This window comes from Canis lupus, chromosome 4 (assembly GCF_048164855.1).
Source record: "Canis lupus baileyi chromosome 4, mCanLup2.hap1, whole genome shotgun sequence".
NCBI lineage: Eukaryota > Metazoa > Chordata > Mammalia > Carnivora > Canidae > Canis > Canis lupus.
The window spans coordinates 23291661-23305898 of record NC_132841.1 but is presented as its reverse complement, the minus strand read 5'-3'; the positions used below and the strand labels follow the sequence as shown (position 1 = coordinate 23305898).

The following is a 14238-nucleotide window of genomic DNA, read 5'->3' as shown; positions in this document are numbered from 1 at the left end:
TTAGCTCTAGCCAGCCCTGTCCTAGGCCTGAAAGAATGTACCAGAGGTTCAGCGGTGTGGTGCCAGAACGTGAAGACGGCGGCCGATTGCGGGGCCCTGCAGCACTGCCTGCAGACTGTGTGGAACAAGCCGACGGTGGTAAGTGCCACTGGTGCCGTCCTCCATCTCTTCATATTGGCTGTAGCTGTTGCCATTTACCAAGTGCTTTCCCTTGCTTCGTTTGCTTCTCACGGTGGCCCTGCGAGGGAGGCAGGACCTGTTGCAGGGTGGACCCATTGTAGTACAGTGGAAACAGTCGCAGAGAGGTGAGGGTTCTATTCCCCCGAGGTCACTGAGTCTCTTGGAGGCAGAGGATGAGGCCTGCCCATGGCCGCCACTGTGTGCACACCATGCCACCTCCCGGGCCTCTGGGTGCGCCACCTCTCCGTGCCAGGTGAGGGACCAGGAGGTATGCAATTTCTATTCCCAGGCCTGGATGCGTGGGCAGAGCTCCATCCTTGGTCACTCCAAAAAGTAGATGCTAGGGGTGCCTGTGTGGCACAGCCAATTAAGTATCCGACTGTTAGTCATGATCTTGGGGTCATGAGATTGAGCCCCGTGTTGGGCTCTGCACCCAGTGTGGAGTCTGCTTGAGTTTTTCCCTCTGCTGCTCCTCCCCGCATGTGTGTGTGCATGTTCTCTTTCAAATAAATGAATATATCTTAAAAAAAAAAAAAAGTGCTAAACTTTTGAAGTCCTTCCCCACTTTTTGGCATTTTTCACCCTCTGCCTCTCAGGCAGATCACTAATTCAAACCCTAGAGTTTAGTAGCTATTTAAAATTTTATTTCTAGCTATAGCCAAACTGGAAAAGACGCTGATTTTTTTTTTTTTTTTTAATATAGAACACTTCACAAATTTGCATGTCATCCTTGCTTAAGGGCCACACTGATTTCTGTATCATTCCAATTTTAGTAGATGTGCTGCTGAAGTGAGCATGATGCTACTGATTTTTCATCTAAATGGTGTTAAATATAGCATATTAATGTGGAGCTCTCAATACTCATGGAGAATTACTCCAAGATGACAAGGCTCAAGTGCATTCTTCCTGTGACCTGACCCCTCTCAGGAGATGGCTGAGCTTTGCTGGCCGTACCAGCTGATTGCAGAACATGCTTGTGGCTCGCTCTGCGAGGTGCCACCTCCTGTGGCACAGGCCCACTTTGCCTGGATTTCCAGATCTAAAACTTGTCACTAGTGGCTGCAGGTGCTTCTTCTCTTCATTAAGAGAAGAACAATTAAAAACCCTGTTCTTTTAGAAATAGTGTCTGAATTCGTCAGGCCTCTACCCTCTGTGGCCAAAATTACTTTCTGATTTGGTTTTCAATTTACTTCTCATCTTGTTTTTAACATGACTTCTGCTTTTCAAATTCAGCATGTGACAAGGGGGAGGGGACTTCTGCTCTTTCTGACAGGACAGTCTCATGGGTGCCTGAATCTGGTAGTAGCCTGATGAGGCCCAAAGGTTCAAATTGATTTTTTTTTTAAGTTTATTTTTTACTTGTTAGTGCGCAAGAGAACCACAAGCAGGGGGAGGGAGAAGGGAGAAGCAGGCTGAGTGGGGAGCCGGACATGGGGCTTGATCCCAGGACCCTGAGATCATCACCTGAGCTGAAAGTAGATGCAGTAAGGCTCAGCCACCCAGGTGCCCTTAAATTGATTTCTTTCAATGCAGTTTAGTTCACAGGTCTTCCTTCATCTCACCCACATGTGTTAGTTCCTTCCTTCTTCATGGGGTACAAATCAGTTGCCCTCAAGAAGGGAGCTTCTCACGAGCCTCAAGAAGCAGCTAGAGTCTCCATGTCTGGGGCCACATAGAGCTGTGGGTGTTCAGGCTTATCAGGGGATAGGCACGCTGTTTTTAAGCTCTGGGGTGGTGACATATGGCTTCCAGGTGAGCATACCTGCATCTGCATGGTGGGAGGTGGATATAGTGCAGGAGGTAGTGCCAGTGTCTGCTTGGGCTTCTCTGTCCCACCCCCCTTTTACTCTGTGATAGTGATATTGGCCCCAGGTGACCGACTGACTTTCTCTGATTTTTTTCACCCTTTCAAGCCTCAGTTTCCTCCTGGAACTGCTGTGAGCATTAACACGACATTTGGCCTGTGCCATGTGTGCTGAGGTATAGAGGGTACAAGAAAAGGGTATCTACCCTGTAGAAGCACAGTGTTCTGGTCAGTCCCATCTGCTGATTTTTACCCTGTGGCGTCCTTGTACTTCTCATCTAGGTTGAGGAACCAGGCTGTGCCAGTGTGGCAGACATCCCTGGGTAGATAGGACAGAGGCCAAGGGGCTTTTCAGCTGTAGACTTATGTCCTACAAATATGGATCTCTCTCCCTCATGTTCTTTCCTCTTAGAAATCCCTTCCCTGCGACATATGTAAAGATGTTATCACTGCAGCTGGCGACATGCTGAAAGACAATGCCACTGAGGTGAGCCATCATGAGTATGTGTGACTACGTGTGAGCAGTGGCTGTGTGGCCATGTGTGTCTGTTCCTTCAGAGATCGCTCTGTGGCTTTGGGGGTCTAAAGAGGAATGGTCTAAGTCCAGGTAGGAAGTAGTTCAGATCTTCTGAGCCACATACTTTTTCTGTCCCCCCCCCCCCCCATCCTTTAAAAATGTAAAAACCATCCTGTACAGCTACGGGTTATACAGAAACAGGCTGTGGGAGGTAACTTGCTGTCCCTGACTTTGGCATGTAAATGCCCAGGGTTGATGAGGATTTTTGTATTGCTTTTTGCTATCTTTTAGGTCCGTTTTGGCCATTTCTGCTCAGAAGTCCCTGTGCCCTTGAGACTGTAGGTCAGAGTAGCTTCATTTTGAGGAATGTCTGCTTTTTGCCTATTTATCTGATGGAGCCACGGCCACCCAGTGGCCCTCTCCCAGGCCTCTTCCCTGAGGCTGCTGTCTGTTGGGAGCTGTGGAGGTCCTCTGCTCTCGTTGTTTGCAGAGCAGAAGTCCATCCTGATCTCACCCTTACCTGTATCCCCTTAGCAAGAGATCCTCGTGTACTTGGAGAAGACCTGTGACTGGCTGCCTAGTCCGAACCTGTCTGCCTCGTGCAAGGAGGTGGTTGACTCCTACCTTCCAGTCATCCTGGACATGATTAAAGGACAAATGGTATGTGGTGGAGAATACTGTTCCTTCAGGGAACTTCTGGGGCCCTGGGAGGTGCCAGACAATGATTAAAGCGGAAAGTCTTTTCATGGATTTGGTTTTTCTCAGCAGCTTATTGCTACAGTTCTGACCTCTGAGATGGCTTTGGCCCAGCAGAACACTGTGCTTGTAACTTTCAAGATTGAGGGAGAGTCCAGGAGATGGGAACTTGGAGAATACTGAGGGAATTGTAAACTGCTGTAACGTTCATATATGTGCCCATTTGCTAACTCATGTCACATCTTTAGCTCTCCCTTTGAGCATACAATTCATTTCATTTCTGTGATTTTTATCCTGAGGAGTAATTGAGGGAATGTACTGGTGGGTTGAGCTATAGCAGAGTTCTGCCTGCATTTCAAATAAGCATCTACTGTGCATAAACCAAGTGCCACTGCACAGGTTGGGTTTTCAGCAACAGACAAGGGGCTGGGTTTTGTGGTATTTGGAAAGACCTTAAGAAGGTCGTAAAAGACCTTCCTTTTAAGAAAGAGGAGGTGCTTAAAACACAGGGTCAGCAGGCAGGAGTGTCCCGAGACTGGACAAAGGTTTTGGCAAGGATGGCATGGATCACACCATGCAAGGCTCTCTTTAAGGATTGCAAGTGCAATAGGAAGTTGTTGGAGGGCTCAAGGGGGAGGAGTGACATGATCATAGGTGCCTTCTCTAAAGGGTTCGGTCTAGCTCCCACCAGTTGGGAGTTGGAAGAGGGGAAGCTGGCGGGACAGTCTGTGTGAGATGTGTTGGAGCGGTAGAGATGGACAGATGCACATTCTGGTTCAGAGGAGAAACGGGCTGGACCTGCTGATGGAGGGCAGGGAAGGAGGGAGGAGTGAGGAACGTCTTCCAGGTTTCTGGCTTGAGCTGCTAGGAGCAAGGTCGGGGAGCAGGTCCCCTCCATTTGCTAAAGTGGAGATGGAGCGGGGAGCAGGTCAGGTGGTTTTGTTTGAGATGCCTGTGAGTCGGGCCAGGAGGTAAGTACAGGGCCTCATACAGGGGCACCAGCCGATGGTTTTGTTTCCCTCCGGGGAGAGCATTTCCAGCTGGACTTCTTTCCCTACTAGAGCCATCCTGGGGAGGTGTGCTCCGCTCTCAATCTCTGCGAGTCTCTTCAGAAGCACCTGGCAGAACTGAATCACCAGAAACAGCTCGAGTCCAATAAGATCCCGGAGCTGGATGTGGCTGAGGTGGTGGCTCCCTTCATGGCCAATATCCCCCTCCTCCTGTACCCTCAGGATGGCCCCCACAGTGAGCCCCAGCCAAAGGTAAGGCCGTAGGCCCAGCCACCACGGGCCCCGTTTTTAATTGGATTACAGATGAGACGTGAGAGGGGCATAGTGTGTGTGTGTGTGTGTCTGTCTGTCTGTCTGTCTATGTGCATGCTTGTTTCTCAAACTGGGGGCTTTTTCCTTCATCTGACACTGTAGGTACCTGAGCAGCCCTTCAAATGGTTGTGCCATGTTAGTTCTGAAGAACTTGGGATATTTAATATATGCAAACAGTTCTCTTTGTTCCAATTAAATTTTTTTGAAATCAACGCTTAATTGATTTTAAGTCTTTTGATAATTTTAGAGCCTATAAAAACACAGAGCTGGGGCACCTGGTTGGCTTAGTTGGTGGAGTGTGCAACTCTTTGTCTTGGGGTTGTAGATCCAAGCCCTATGTTGGGTGGAGCCATTACTTAAGAAACCACCAACTTTAAAAACCCAGAACTGAGACACTCTCTAGTGCTGTGGTCATGAGCACATGAGGAAATTTTCTTGGGAAATTGAAGCCTCTGTTATCATAGAAGTATGCTGTGTTTACAGACTTCCACCCCCCACCCCCCACCCCACCCCCCGGTCATTCTGTCTCTGCAGGCTGGTGGGGATGTTTGCCAGGACTGTATCCAGATGATCACTGACATCCAGACTGCTGTAAGGACCAACTCTACCTTTGTCGAGGCCTTGGTGGACCATGCCAAGGCACAGTGTGACCTCCTGGGGCCTGGCATCGCCGACATGGTGAGCCTTCTCTCTTCATGCACAGGAGGATGTTCTGGGCCAGGGAGCTTGGCTCTGGAGATAGGCATGGAGGAACTGAGAAAACTTCAGTTCCTGAGGTACTGTTGTTTTAAGTTCCAATCTCAGGGCTTTGAGGAAGAGATTGTTTATACAACTCCCATTTCCTTTTTCCCAGAAAGCATCTGGGAGAGTTGGTGGGTACTTAAATACTTTGTCGGTTAGCTGAATTCATGTATGTAACAAGATGCCTGGAGTAAAAAATAGTGGAAGGAGACCACTTTCGTGAAGATTTTTTTTCCCCTCCCAGTCACTATATGTATAAGAAACCACACTAGATTCCTTTATAACCTCCTTTTAAAAAACCTGGCTGTTACATATTCATAATTCTAAGTGTGCTCTCCTCACAGCCAGTGGGGTTGTTGTCCATGGGAAGCCCTGTAGGCTGGCATGCAGGACACCTTCCTTACCTTGGTGAATGTTAGTCCTGCAGGGTAAGAAACTCATTTTGTTAGGTGCTTAGAAAGTTTCACTTCTTGGATCCTGTTCGCATAACCACATGCCTGTGAAATTAATAAGTAAAACCAAAATGCTAGTTTTGTACCTGGCAGCAGGGAAACCTTGGCAGGACTGGATGTAGGGAAGCTGGTGATGATAACTCCATGGGTCTGGGATCGTAGAGCATCCTTCTTGGATAGGAATGGCTGGTTCTGGAAGCTCTGGGTTCTTCTCTGTTGACTTCCTCTGGGCAGGAGTCTTGGCTTCCTTGGAGTATCTTTGTACATGGCCATGTTACCTTGGCTTCCCCACTTCAGCCCTGCCTGCAGGCTATTATGCACTTTGACTTTCTCACTGTGGAGGCACCCAGTGTAACCAGAACTAGTCTGTGAGGGTCTACAGGAAATACCTAGATGCGGATGAAAATAGGTTGAGCTGAAAATCATCCTAACTTGGTTCCTCCTGTGTTTAACTTTATAATCTTGTCCGGGAATCCATGAGTAGGTTTGAAAAGTCATTTCAGGTTTGTAGCAGCGTGTCTGTAGCCACATTCAGAATTGCTCCTGAGTAGCTGCTCTGTGACCTTTGGGTGACTTTGGGCTGTAAAAGGAGATGGGAGGACTTCATCTCTTCTAAGGGCCTTTGGGACCTTTTGGGACATTTTCAAAACATCCTAGCACACCTTTTTCTACAAGGCATAAGATAAATTGCCATCTTTATTTCAAGATACTTGTAAGACTCTACTCTTGGAAACTTGATAGTCCCCTGTTGACATTGCTAGGAAGGCTGGGATTTTGGTGTGTTACTAACTGCCTGTTTCTCTCTCCCCAGTGCAAGAACTATATCAACCAGTATTCTGACATTGCTGTCCAGATGATGATGCATATGGTAGGTGGCAGGGGAAGAAGCTCCTTGTTAGCATTCTTTGTCTCACACTTTGTGATCCCAAGGATTTTGAAAATTACATGGTTTAGTTTTCCTTTTCTCCCTTCAGATAATAAATTGAGTCAAAATGAACCCTTCTGACCATTAGATTCTCTGACCACAACTCAGTACCCCCTCTTTACTTTCCCCAGCCAGGGGAAAGGCTGAAGCAGCTCAACCCCCAGGTGGTTTTCCTGGTGGCTCGTTGGCCTGTGCATATGTGAGCTGACCATCAGATTTCTAGTATCTGGCTTTCACCCTGGGATCCATGGGAATAGTCTGCTCTGTAGCTAGGCCAGGCCTGAGAATTGCTACATTGCAGCTTGAATTTAGAAGTGCAGGGAGTCCTGCCGGTCAGAGTCGGTCCTGCACTCTGCAGCAGTGTTAGCTGTAGCTGCTGCTTAAGCCTGTAACTCCTGCACTTGCTTCTGATGCATCCAGGTGGCAGGGGCGTCCCTCCGTTGTTAGAGGTAGAAGATACTGATTGTGGAAGTAAGCTAGCTAGCTCCATGCAGAAAACTGTGCTACAGAGCAGGGTGGTCTGAAGAGATTCTTACGTTGGGAATGGGCCCTGGCTTCCTGGATCTGAGCATTTGGGGTTGAGGAGGTGGGTTACACTTCTTGTCTCTCCATCCTGCTGACTTTCTGACTTGGTTGAGACTATGTTGAGTTTGTTCTCTAACCAGGGGTCAGCAGACTGTGGCCTACCACCTGTTTTTTGTAAAGTTTTATTAGAAAACAGTGATGCTCATTCCATTTCTTGCTGCGACAACAGAGTTGCAGAGTTGAGACCTGATGGCCTACACAGAAGATTTATCCTCTGGCGCTGCTGTTAATTGCTCAGGGGCTCCATTCAGGCATAAGAGAGTTAATTTGGGATTATTACACCATACTTTATTCTAAAAATACAAAGATACTCAGCTAAAGTAGGAAATAAAAGTAAGCCTTTTTTTTTTTTTAAAGTAAGCCTTTGATTTTGATTTGGTTAAGTGCTTTCTCATCACTAACTAAAAATTTTCTCATTATAAAGAGTATAATAAACACGGATTTTTTTGAAAATACAGATAATACTTCCCAAATCAAAAATCATTTGTGGTTTAAAAAAATATCAGTGAGGTAATATGGTTATATAGTACTTCAGACTTTGTAGTTTGCACTATTGTGCTTACAAAACATTCTTGTACAAAATGATTTTTAAGTGGCTGCATAATCCACCATTTGGGTAGCACATAATTTACATAACCAATCCTCTTTAGGTTGCTTTGAGGTTTACCTTTGGGATCAAAAGCATGATGAACACCCCCCCCCCCCCCCCCCCCCCCCCCCCCCCCGCCACCCCTTACTGTTAGATAGATATGCAGATCCTTGTTTCTCCTTCAGTACAGATAACTTGAACTGTAATTGCTGAGTCAAAGGGTAAGGCTTTTGATCTCTTGTCAAATTGGCCTTCTAGGCTTGCATTTGGCTACCTGGGGTAGTTGCCCTGAGGCCTAGGCAGCAACAGGTGTGGTTCAGGATCCCTGACCCCTCGGAGTGTGTTTTATTTTTATATTTTTAATATATATATTTATATTTTTATATATGTGTGTGTGTGTCCGTGTATATATATATATACACACACACATATATGTATATATATTATTTGGGGGCAGCAAAGCAGAGTTTATTGAGTAATAGTAAAAAGTTTATTGAACAAAGCTCCTGAAGAGGGTGGGGACCTGAGAGATGTACATATTACCTGCCCTGGATGTATTTTATATTATATAGCATGCACCCCTGATTTGGGCAGTCCTGTGTCATGTTCCACTTGGCTGCATATCACCTTGCCTTCATGGTGGGCTTAGGCTTCTGAGGATGGAGAGCTCCTCATAACCTGGCATTTTCTGGGACCTGCTGCCCATTGTTTTGAGTATGATTTGGTGTGTCAGGGGCATGGGGATAATGTACAGAAGCTGGACAGTGTGGTCTGTCCCTTGAGGGCCAGAATAGCTCTCAGGGCCCCCTGAAATGGTAGGAACAAGCTAGGATGCCTATTTGTGACTGCAAGTTTTCCCCTGAACTTCTGGTGATATCTTTATGCCTTCATTAACTGATTGTTGTTATTTTAATTTTTTCTTAACTGTTGTGTCCTTTCCTTTCTCTTATTTTCATCTCCGATTTCCTGTTTTTTTGTTCAACAGCAGGATCAGGTATGTGATGGGGAATTTGCTTGTAGTAGTGGTCTGCTGCTTGTTGTAGTTACTTTGCCTTTTTTTTTTTTTTTTTTTTAATGGCATGATCTGTGTTAGTAGGCTGGTGGGGGAGCTTCTGCCTTTCTCCCCTCTGATTTATCACTTGAGGTACTGGGGGTCTCCTTTCTCCTTCAAGAGGACAGAAAGAGAAGTCAGCAGGGCCTTGGAGTCCAGTTACAAACCAGCACTTAGCTGACCGTGTGCATGCCACTGGCATGATGATGGGAAGTGACAGGTACCCTGGAGATTCCTCAGCTTCCTTAACTGTAGGCCTGACTTTCGGTGGGACGCCTTGTTTCTGTCATGACTTGAGGGAGCATTGCATGTCTTCAGTGCTGTTTTCCATGATCCCAGAAATGCTTCTGCTGCATGAGCATATCATTTGCAAATAGCGAGCAGACTGTTCCCGTCTGTTGGATCCAGAGAGTTGGAAACAATCTCTTGATTGTGGCTTCTGCCCCTCTGGGTGATGGGGTCCTGCAGATCCTGGAGCCACATCAGACGGCTCAAGAGCCAGGCCAATGGTGGCAATAACACAGGGACTTAAGGCCCCAGACCACACTTACTGAGCCAGTGCCTCCTTCTGAGCACTGGTATCTCTTTTTGCAAATTAAGAGTTTTCAAAGGTACTTTGAAATCAAATGGGATAGAACTTGGGCTGAAATATCTGAATTTTTACCTGGGATGTCCCAGGGAGGGAGTAGAACAAAGCTCATCTGAGACAAAGCAGCCACACATCTCCTGAGTCTTTGTCTTTTTTTCTAAAAAGCTTTCTGTGTCTTTGGCCCCATTCTGGTTTTTTCCCCATTCTTAAAGTGTGCCAAAGACAGGATATTTAGGATACTTTTGGATTTCCCAATTTTACTTAATTCTAGAGACTTCTCAATATTAAAACAATGTGAACAATAGCCATGGTCTAGCTGTCTTGCATCACAGGTCTTGTGTTAGTGGTCCTGTCCTGCTTTATGGTTTGGTGGTGGGAGGCAATTGCTCTCAGGCCCAGAGCTAGGTGTTGGTTGCATTTGGTTCACAAAGCATACAAAGCATATATGCTTTTCTCATTCTTGGCACCATCATATTGAAATGGTCAGGATGTCCAAGTCACCTTGTTTCCTGTGGTTTGGTATCTGGGTGGGAATGGGATCAATCTGGAGCTTCTGTGACCTGAAAGAATTCATCGGTTTGGGACATTGGGTATTTGCGTGTACTGGGTTTGTGCAATTGTAAAAATAGAATGTAGTTTTCAAAAAAGTTCATCATTTTTTCTTAAATGATCCTGCCAGAGGGAAGCATTTGGCTTTCTGTTTGTGAGCCTGGTGGTTCCCCTTCTAGAAAGATCATGCAGTTTGTTTACTACTGCAAGTAAACCAGCTGGACCAAGAAACAGGTTCTGGAGCACACCAGGTGTCCTCTGAGAGGATATGATTGCCTGTGAAAGGGACTCAGGTGCCAGAAATCCTGCTTCCCTGGGGTGCTCCCTTGTTGGAGCAGGTTCAGCAGTTCTGCTCTCCCTTCAGAGCTTTGTGTGGCCTCCTGCCTGTGTGAAACTAGTACATCTGCACCTGCAGGAGTCCCTTTAGATTTAACATGGCAGTCAGACTTGACGCTGTGACCAGGGTGTTCCCCCAGCACCCCGACCTTTGTGTGTGGAGAGCGGGACTGAGGGATGATGGGCACGGGCCTGCATCTGACTGCCTTTTCGGTGCCTTCCTCAGCAACCCAAGGAGATCTGTGGCCTGGTTGGGTTCTGTGAGCAAGCGAAGGAGATGCCCATGCAGACTCTGATCCCTGCCAAAGTGGTCTCCGAGAACGTCATCCCTGCTTTGGAACTGGTGGAGCCCATTAAGGTACCTGGTGTCATCGTGTCGTGCTGGCCAGAGTTGTGTGATGCCCAGGCCACTGCATGTTACATCATGCTGTATGAGGCACATGCCTTCTTGGTTCCTTGCCTCACTCCGAAAGGTGTTTGAGTTTGGGACCATTCATTAGTTTATGGTGTCCCCTAAACTAGTGTGGCATCTCTCACCCAGTCTCACCCAGTATACTGATTTCCTTGAACCCGAGTGCTCCACGGAATCGGCCTCCATCTGTGGCCTGTCTGTAACCTCCTGATGTTTCTGCCCCTCTGCCCTGCCCGCTGTCATGCAAACCTCCTATTCCAGAACACCCTGGGGCTTGCACGGAAGCCTCTTGGCATGCTGCCTTGCATGCGTGGGTGTGTTTTGTTTTCCTAGCACCCTTCACTTGGTAAAGATCCACTGTATTCCAAAATCAGTTTACATTTAGCACTTTCATGGGTCTTCTAGCAGTGTGTTAGAGATTGAGTCCTGAAACCGTTCACTAGTCAACAAGACCGACCTCATGTTCGTGCGGCTCACAGTTCAGTTCTTAGGAGGGCCCAGGCCATGTCACATTTAATCACATGGCACACGGATGCATTTCTTGTTTCAGAACTTGTGTGTCACTTGACCTTTAGCTTTCTCCTCCCTCTGCTGTCCTCCCTTAACATATGCAGCATGTGGACACAGGGTTAGGAAGTCAGATGGAGCTGGGGAAGCACTTGTGCCTGCCCTGTCTTGCTGACTGAATTAATAGCCAGGGAAAATGAGGGGTCATTACAACTTATATTCTAGCCGCATGTGACTACTTATATTTAAATAAAATTACTCAAAACTTTAAAAAATCCAGTTCCTTGGTTACCCTCACTGCATTTCAAGTGCTTAATAGACACATGGGGCCCATGCTGCTCTGCTGGACAGCAGAGGTGAAGAATATTTCTACTGTCACAGAAAGTTCTGGTTTAGCAGTGTTCCTTTATTAAAGGCAGGCTCTAGGAAAGCAAGCTCAGGTACTCATGAGACTTGAAACTCTAGAGCAGACCTGAAATGTGTTTAAAGCTCTGTCTTCTAAACAGTGAGCAGGTAGTAAGTCCACACTCTATCCTGTCCCCCCCACGCCCCCTGCCTTCTCCCTTCTCCAGATTACTCCAGAGCGCTGAAATGATTGTGACCAAATGTGTCACATGGACAGATCTTTAGGGTAGGGGGTGGTTTCCCTGCCTCTGTTTCCTGACCTGTGAATTCCTGTTTTTGTGTGTGTGTGTGTGTGTGTGTGTGTGTGTGGTGGGGGTTGGGGGTATGTGGTAGGTGGTAGTATCAGAGAGGGCCGGGCAAAAGGATGGGTCTCCCACCATACAAAACCAGCAGGGATGGGAACTTGGATGCTGGGAGAAGCCACCTTTTGTGTGACATTCTCCGGTCCCTGGCCACAGGGTATCCCTTCCCTTTAGAGCAGCAGGACACAGGGGTGAGGTGAGGGACTCAGCATTGAAGTGCTCTCCTGCCCGTTCCACAGAAGGACAAGATCGAGGAGAAGACGGATGTTTACTGTGAGATGTGCGAGTACGTGGTGAAGGAGGTGGTCAAGCTCATTGACAACAACAGAACTGAGGTATGTGCATTTCCAGAATGCTGCCGTGCTCCCTTTCCCTGGTGGCAGAACTAGCAGAGGAGGTGGGCTTGGCCCTTGCCTTCATGGGACACCGGCCCTGGGAACCCGTACACCTGCTGCCCACTGGCGGGTCCCTCTGGGCTAGGGTCAGGCTGCTTCCTAGGTCAGGCCTTTCTGGGGAGGAAGTAGCACCTTGGTGTTGGCTGGTTTCCTGGTCACGTTCGTATTTTGAGAATCATTCCCAGCATCGTCCAGTCTCCCATCTTCTCATATGATCGTTTGTGTTCCAGGAAGAAATACTTAACACTTTGGACAAAGTGTGCTTGAAGTTGCCCTCGTCCTTATCCAAGGAGTGCCAGGAGGTGGTGGACACTTATGGCTCCTCCATCCTGTCGATCCTCCTGCAGGAGGCGAGCCCTGAGTTGGTGTGCCGCATGCTCCATCTGTGCTCCTCTCAGGGGCTGCCTGTGCTGCCTGGTGAGCAGGGTATGTGTGTGCTGGGTGGGCCCCCTCGGCTTGGAAGGGCCCTGCCAGTCCTGAGTCTGTGCTCCTGTGTGCAGTACGTGTGATTAAGCCAAAGGACGGTGGCTTTTGTGAGGTATGCAAGAAGCTGGTGAGCTATTTGGACCACAACCTGGAGAAAAACAGCACGAAGCAGGAGATCCTGGCTGCCCTTGAGAAAGGCTGCAGCTTCCTGCCTGACCCATACCAGAAGCAGGTATGCCCTAGGCTGCTTTGGGCCAGAATGTCAGAACCTGCCTGGGGAGCGCAAAAGCTAGGGTAGCTCATGGACTGCCTGCATGCCTGATTGAGGTTTCCAGGGAAAATTAGCCATTTCTTACGGGAGTCTATTGGCTCAAGGGAAGCCTCTGGGGGAAAATAACAGGAGCAGGTGAGATGGGGCACCTGGGAAGGGGGGCCTGGGCTGGCAGTGGCCGGAATTCTTATGGAAGAGCATGCGTCCCCCCCCTCCCCCTTTTATGCTCCCACTCTGCATGGGCACACCTAGACCTGGACCCGTACCCTTGTTTACCTAACAGTGTGATCAGTTTGTGACTGAGTACGAGCCCGTGCTGATAGAAATCCTGGTGGAGGTGATGGACCCTTCCTTCGTGTGCTTGGTAAGCTCCTCTGGGTGGTGCTTAGCCTGGGCAGTTCTGCACCGAGGGGTCCTCTGAGGTTCTGGCAGTCTCTGGGGGAAGGGCTGTGGGAGGCCAGGGCTTCTAGGCCCTCAGCACTTGGCTCAGCAGCACTGCATTTTTGGAAGTGGCATGTCAGAGCTGTAGTTCTAGTTGCTTCTAGAAGCTGATAGTTTCTGGTTTTGGGGATTAGTAGGGTGCATCTAATTCTTTGCCCCCTTTTCACCATATAGAAAATTGGAGCCTGCCCTGCTGCCCGTAAGCCCCTTCTGGGAACCGAGAAGTGCGTGTGGGGCCCCAGCTACTGGTGCCAGAACATGGAGGCAGCAACCCAGTGCAATGTGAGTAGCTCGGCGACCGCTGCACAGGCCTGCCTTGCCAGTCGGGCAGCTCCCGGGACAATCCTGCGTGAGGAGGAGCCTCCGTAGTCAGTGCTCTGTACCCTGTCTCTGTGTCCGGGAAAACACGGAGGCCCCGGAGAAGCAATTAGGCTTATTCGCGGCCGCACAGCAAAGGCAAGAGGACTAACTGCATTCTTGCCTGTGAGAAGCGAAGGGTGTGGGTATTTGTTAGTAGGTTTTGCTTCTGCCTTGTTTTTTTTTTTTTTTTTTTTTTTTGTTTCTTTGTTTTTTTGCCTTTGGTTCCCTTGTCACAGGGTCAGGATCAGATCCACATGAGGCTGCTCTAGAGGTGGCACAAGTCCTCCCCCTTGGGTCAGTCTCGCTGGAGCCTGGCCTGAATCTTCACCCAGGGCCGACCTGCTGTTCCTGAGTGGCCCTGAGGTGATGGCTGCCCAGCAGCT

The 14238-nt window shown here is 48.3% G+C and overlaps 1 protein-coding gene and 1 non-coding gene across 3 annotated transcripts in view; one reads left to right on the top strand and one right to left on the bottom strand.

Annotated features, from left to right (window-relative positions):
* The window catches only part of PSAP (prosaposin), a 32733-nt gene that overhangs the window by 16641 nt on the left and 1854 nt on the right, over positions 1 to 14238 (top strand). Inside the window, exons 2-13 of one of the 2 annotated variants that reach the window (XM_072823489.1) lie at positions 5 to 138; positions 2397 to 2471; positions 3036 to 3161; positions 4259 to 4459; positions 5054 to 5197; positions 6524 to 6580; positions 10563 to 10694; positions 12202 to 12297; positions 12588 to 12774; positions 12858 to 13015; positions 13338 to 13418; positions 13670 to 13777. In XM_072823489.1, coding sequence (XP_072679590.1) covers positions 5 to 138; positions 2397 to 2471; positions 3036 to 3161; positions 4259 to 4459; positions 5054 to 5197; positions 6524 to 6580; positions 10563 to 10694; positions 12202 to 12297; positions 12588 to 12774; positions 12858 to 13015; positions 13338 to 13418; positions 13670 to 13777 — 1499 coding nt within the window. Of the gene's footprint in view, positions 1 to 4; positions 139 to 2396; positions 2472 to 3035; positions 3162 to 4258; positions 4460 to 5053; positions 5198 to 6523; positions 6581 to 10562; positions 10695 to 12201; positions 12298 to 12587; positions 12784 to 12857; positions 13016 to 13337; positions 13419 to 13669; positions 13778 to 14238 lie in introns of both variants that reach the window. The other variant, XM_072823488.1, reaches the window with a different exon arrangement.
* On the bottom strand, positions 874 to 977 carry LOC140632787 (U6 spliceosomal RNA). The gene has a single exon (XR_012030475.1). It is a non-coding gene; the product is annotated as a U6 spliceosomal RNA (small nuclear RNA).